The 6,000-nt window shown below is 36.4% G+C and overlaps 1 protein-coding gene across 1 annotated transcript in view; it reads right to left on the bottom strand.

Moving 5' to 3' along the window:
- SCFD1 (sec1 family domain containing 1) overlaps window positions 1-6,000 on the bottom strand; it is a 52,455-nt gene that overhangs the window by 10,968 nt on the left and 35,487 nt on the right. Inside the window, exon 19 of the mRNA XM_009319341.1 lies at window positions 4,266-4,319. Within this exon, the coding sequence (XP_009317616.1) occupies window positions 4,266-4,319 (54 nt within the window). The remainder of the gene's footprint in view (window positions 1-4,265; window positions 4,320-6,000) is intronic.

The raw sequence follows: 6,000 nt of genomic DNA, 5'->3' as shown, positions 1-6,000 counted from the left end.
AAAGAAACCCTGCTAGATTTTATTTGCTTTAAGAAATAGCTAGTTTGCCAATAAAACCAACTGAATAGCCATTTCCTTACACACAACTGAATTTGTGACTTCCCCAAGCAATTCAAGAATAAAATTCATACTTTTGAAGTTATAAACTTATCAAGATTTCAAATTAAAATGAAAAAAGACCCACGGAAATATCCTTGACTTTCAGTCTTTATTTGTTTTTGTACAGAAGCCAACATGACTAGTTTGGACTAAGGAAATCCCCCATTTTTAGAATTTTTCGTTGTAATGCATGAAAGGTAATCATACAGTATACCCTAAGCCTGAAAGATACCATATTTACTGAAAGGGATGATATTAACCAAAATACAGTTCCATGCATACATATCACAAATAAGATTTATCTACCTCTGAAGTCAATACAAGTGTACATACTGTATTGACAGAGGCTAAACCCCTTTGGGACTTTGTCATAAAAATATGAAAGGTTTACCTATCAAAGATTGTCCTTACTCAAGAATCAAACCATTTTGTGGAAGATACTTAAAAGAACCTCCATAATCCTATAGTAAGTGGTGGTCAATTTCGTATCTATGGGTTAAAATTTGTGTATACTTGACAATATGATTTTTTTTGTGTTAGGAAGATTTAAGGTTTTAATCAATCTCTATTTAGCAATACCAAAACAAAGCAACTATGTTATTAGATCTATGAACAGAACATTCCTTTATGAAAATATAATCCCAAAAGCAATTGCTTAAAAACCTGCTTCGACCAAGAAATGTTACTATTAAAAAAACCCCAAGTAACAGATTACTTTAAGGTCATCAATGGATGTTTCTGAATAAACATTTCAAGAAAAAGTATAACTATAGTTAAACAATCTAGACAAATTTAAAAAATTACAGGATGGTATTATTGCCCATAAGAACTGTTCTATCTGTTCCTGCTTCTGAAAAACTTGGAAAACACAGGTGTCCTTTCTGGTAGCTGTCCTTGTGAGACAAAAGAAGCAGCAGGGACAAGTAACACACAAAGTGATTTACAGACCACCCTACAGAGTTTTGCACAGCATATCATTCTGAATAGGTTTAAAATTTCAACTGACAATAATGTTTGCGAATGTTGGTGGTACAAGTTGTATATTTCATATATTTACTTTATTGTTGCATTTTATATTTAGAAAATAATTTAAATTAGATCACAGAATCGTTTAGGTTGGAAAAGACCTTTAAGATCATCGAGTCCAACCGCTAACCTATCACCGCCAAGTCCACCATAATCGTTTGATTTCTCAACAATCTGTTCTAATTTTGCATTACAACTTTCATCTGTATGTACATTTCATACACTGATCACTGTGGTTAGTAAGATTCAACGAACATCTCCTATAAAGGAGATTTTTTTTCTGTGTTGTAAAAAAAAATAAAATCTTAAGCTTTTTTTCCCTCCCTTTGTATTTTGCCTGCAGTGCAACAGTTTTCTAATCTGGGGAATAGAAAAGGACCTCAAACGTCAGAAGATGAACAGAGGCCACAGGTGTATTTCTATGCATCGTCCTTTTCCAGATACAATTTCACTTCTGTTGATGATACAGCAAGTCTAAACATATTCCACAATGACTCTCTGGCTTGCTTCTGTTAGCTGAAACTTACTCAAAAAGTTGCTGTCAATTTTCCTGCAGGTTAGGAGAATCATTCTTTAGGGCTTGCCTGGTCTCCTATGACTTGAAAAGTAGGACTCCCTGTTCTGGGCCATGAATTCCAGTCTCTGACATGGCAGTGAAACATGAAGCTGCTGTCTGACAGACTGGCTCAATCTCTGCTTTTTCAAGTGAGAAGATCAATGTTTTCTCCAAATTATCAAAGTGATCGTGGCTGTTTTCTATTAAGTGAAATGTGACAATACCAAGTCAGCAAAAAAGCCCCATATGACTTGTAAACTTTTCCAAATCAATTCCTAAACTTGTAGCCTGAGGAAGCTACTGTTTATTTTAAAAGAAATTGTTTCATTTTTCACCTACTTCTAAGTTATCTGTATTTTTTAATTTCAGCTTTCTGTATTAAGTGTTCTGAGTGACCTCTACTGGTTGACTAGATAAAATTAGCCCTGTACATCTTTTTCAAGTCTTGCAAATAAAGACAACAATCTACTGCCACGGAAAACAGTGTCAATTTCTTTGTTCGTTAAGAGAAAGCAAATTTTCTGCTAACAATCATGACATATTTTCTATGAAGTACAGTTTAAGAAAAGACAGGATTACTTGCATGTTGATAATTTTCATATTTTACCATTATTTACCTCCCTTTATACATAGTTAATACCTGAAGGTGAAAGTGGACTAAGAAGAATGTTTTAAATCTACTAACCAGTGTGACATTACAATCGTATCTCTCTGTGTGACACTATCACTAGAACAGGAAGACTGATACGATGTGGCAAACATATTAAAGCTTTATAAATGACTTTTAACAGGTGATTTTTACAGAACAAGTTTGTGCACAGGATGGCCATATGTAAGAGTTCTGAAGAAAGGAAATACATAGCAAGAAAGACAGACTGCTTTGACTACACACTACGTAAAAAAAGACTTAGGGCTATTTTTAGCTGTAAATTCTAGCAAATATCTTGACTATCTAGCTAACATTTAAGCATTTCAGAAGTTTGTAACTGTCCTGGTTTCAGCAGGGATAGAGTTAATTTCCTTCCTAGTAGCTGGTACAGTGCTGTCTTTTGGATTTAGGGTGAGAACAATGTTGATAACACACTGATGTTTTAGCTGTTGCTAGGTGGTGCTTACACTAGCCAAGGACTTTTCAGCTTCCCATGCTCTACCCCTGGTGCAAGGTCATCATATTTAACAAGCAAATCCTTACTTTACATCTTTGTTTTTACTCAGTCAGTGTAAGGAGAGCAGTTACAAAGCATCTCTTTAACTTAATGCAATTACATAATCTATAAATTGTATAGCGTAAGAATCAGGTAAGTCATAAGCAACTAAGTTGAAAAAATATTTACCTACATATAACATAAGAATTTAAGATTTGCGTTTCAGAATCAAACTTCAGTCTGTACTTCTGGATAGCTGCCCAGACGTGGTTGTATGTGGCTGGACTGTAATAAGCCTTCATTCATTCCTAAAACCTAAGCCATACAGATTAAAGTTTAATTTAAAAATTTACCTCCCACCATGTTTTCATCCCTTTGTGACCTGGGCGTTCTGGTATCAGTGCTGTGTTTTGGATTTAGGATGGGAACAAAATTGATAAGGCACCGATGTTTTAGTTGTTGCTAGGTAGTGCTTACACTGGCCAAGGACTTTCTAGTTTTTCATGCTCTACCGACTGATGCACAGGGAGCTGGGAGGGGGCACAGCCAAACTGGCCAAAGGGACATTCCATACCATGTGACGTCATGCTCAGTACATAAACTGGGGGAAGCTGGCCGGGGGGGCCGCTGCTCGGGGACTGGCTGGGCATCGGTCGGTGGGTGGTGAGCAATTGTACTGTGCATCACTTGCTTTGTGTATTATTACTATTATCATATTATTATCATTATCATTTTATTTCAATTATTAAACTGTTTTTATCTCAACCCACAAGTTTTCTCACGTGCTTTTCCAATTCTCTCCCCTATCCCATCGGGAGGGGGGGAGTGAGCGAGCGGCTGCGTGGTGCTTAGTTGCCAACTGAGGTTAAACCACGACAAACCACCACAGTAACTCATGTAAGTCTGAGTAAATTTTCACAGAAACAAGGGGAAAAGAGGACTCTTCTGACACAAAGCCAACTCTGCTTGCAAACTGAAAGACTGCATGAGTACTAGAATATTTTCCTCTAAATAGCAAAGCTTTAAAGATGTGGGAAACAAAATTTTCTCTAACATACCTCTCTGTAGCTACTTTACTTCTGAAACTGCGCTTTTAAAAAAAAAATTGCCTTGATGCAAAGAAAATTTCAGCCCAGTTTAACTTTTAGAAATTTAGGAGCAACAGAAACTCAGCATAGCACAAGAGTTATAGAAGCTCAGAATAGAAAAAACCTCAAAAACACTAGTTCCAATGAGACACAATAAATCACCATTGTTTAGAAACTATTTTATGCAAAAAATCCTATGAAATAGTTATGAAAATGGTTCTATTCTTGAGATACTGCACGATTAGATTTAACTACATTATCATGAAAAAAAATCGCCATGGCATATTACGTATCACAACCTCACGATTTCATTTGTTCCACCTCTTTCCATGTGAAGGCAGTTATACTCACAGGGTTTGACTTCATCTCCATAAGGTTGTCCAATATACGTGTGACTGGTAGATTCTGTAAAACATAATGTGAAATTAATGGAATGCTGAAATGCTTACTAAGAATTATTCACAGGCACACTATTATTTATGGACTAGTTTACAGAGCCTTTGAAATACTACTTTAAACAGTTCTCCTATTTTGTAAAGGTTGAGCATTTTTATCATCACCTAAGTTACCTTTCTGTACAGAAAATGCAAACATCTGAGGAGCATTTAGCTAGGGGATGAACAGAAAGTGCAAAAAAATGCAAAGATAGGAACAGGGTTGTATTTAGGTATTACCAGTATATGCAGACATGTGATGATGTATGAATTCTTATTAAAAAAATACTTTGCAGTTTAAGGAAAGAATTTTAAAGCTGAAGATGAAAATTAAGGGTGTGATTCTAAAAAAGAACTCATGTTGTCAAAGAAATGGGTAAAAAAAGCAATCCTGGCAACAAATGTTTGGATGAACTGGAAAGGAATAAACCGAGGTGAGATTCAAGATGACTTTTCCTTATTTAAGATGGGAAATGTTAGCTTGGACAAAAGATCTGAAGTATTGAACAGTCAAACCACTTTAGTTATAATGAACTGAGAGTTTACATAGCAATGGAATTGGAAATGTGTTTTGTTGACAGAATATATCAAAAAAGGACATTCCAAATGATGACTGACAAATAACACCAAAAAACACTAAGTAAAAAATCCCCAAATGACTAAATGAGAAATAAAAAGTTAACTTTAATAGAAATACCACAGACCCACATCAAGCTTAAAAATATGAGGAACAGCAGCATTTTATTTGGCTATCCCAAAACACCTGGAGAAGGAATTAAAAGCCAGAAAAAAAAATATCCTGAAAACATTGACATTGTGGCTTCTTACTCACTTAGAACCCAAAACAAAGCAAGCCATTTTGTCAAGAATAATACTAACTTTTCAAAGCCGCACGTCAAAAGAAATGACAAAATGTTTAATACAAGAAAAACAGGAAGTCTCATTTAGAATACAATTATTATTACAAGTAACAGTTTATCTGAAGATCTCTCTAGAAAATGCAACATACCAGCAAGCTGCATATTTAAAAGTTTCCTCAACTATATGTCCTGGTTTCGGCAGGGATAGAGTTAATTTCCTTCCTAGTAGCTGGTACAGTGCTGTCTTTTGGATTTAGGATAAGAACAAAGTTGATAACACACCGATGTTTTAGTTGTTGCTAAGCAGTGCTTACACTAGTAAGGACTTTTCAGCTTCCCATGCTCTACCGACTGAGAAGGCTGGGGGTGCACAAGAAGCTGGGAGGGGGCACAGCCAGGACAGCTGACCCAAACTGGCCAAAGGGACATTCCATACCATGTGATGTCATGCTCAGTACATAAACTGGGGAAAGCTGGCCGGGGGGGCTGCTGCTGCGGGACTGGCTGGGCATCGGTCGGCAGGTGGTGAGCAATTGCATTGTGCATCACTTGCTTTGTGTAGTAGTAGTAGTATTGTCATTATTATTATTACATTATTATTTTATTTCAATTATTAAACTGTTTTTATCTCAACCCACAAGTTTTTCTCACTTGTGCTCTTCCAGCTCTCTCCCCCATCCCACCGGGGGGGGCGGGGAGTGAGTGAGCGGCTGTGTGGTGCTCAGTTGCCAACTGAGGTTAAACCACGACACTGTATTTCATGACATACCACTGATTTGTATCTGTGCAATG

The sequence above is a fragment of the Pygoscelis adeliae genome, unplaced genomic scaffold (genome assembly GCF_000699105.1).
Source record: "Pygoscelis adeliae isolate BGI_AS28 unplaced genomic scaffold, ASM69910v1 Scaffold71, whole genome shotgun sequence".
In the NCBI taxonomy this organism is placed as follows: Eukaryota; Metazoa; Chordata; class Aves; order Sphenisciformes; family Spheniscidae; genus Pygoscelis; species Pygoscelis adeliae.
This window is presented reverse-complemented; position numbering and strand designations above follow the sequence as displayed.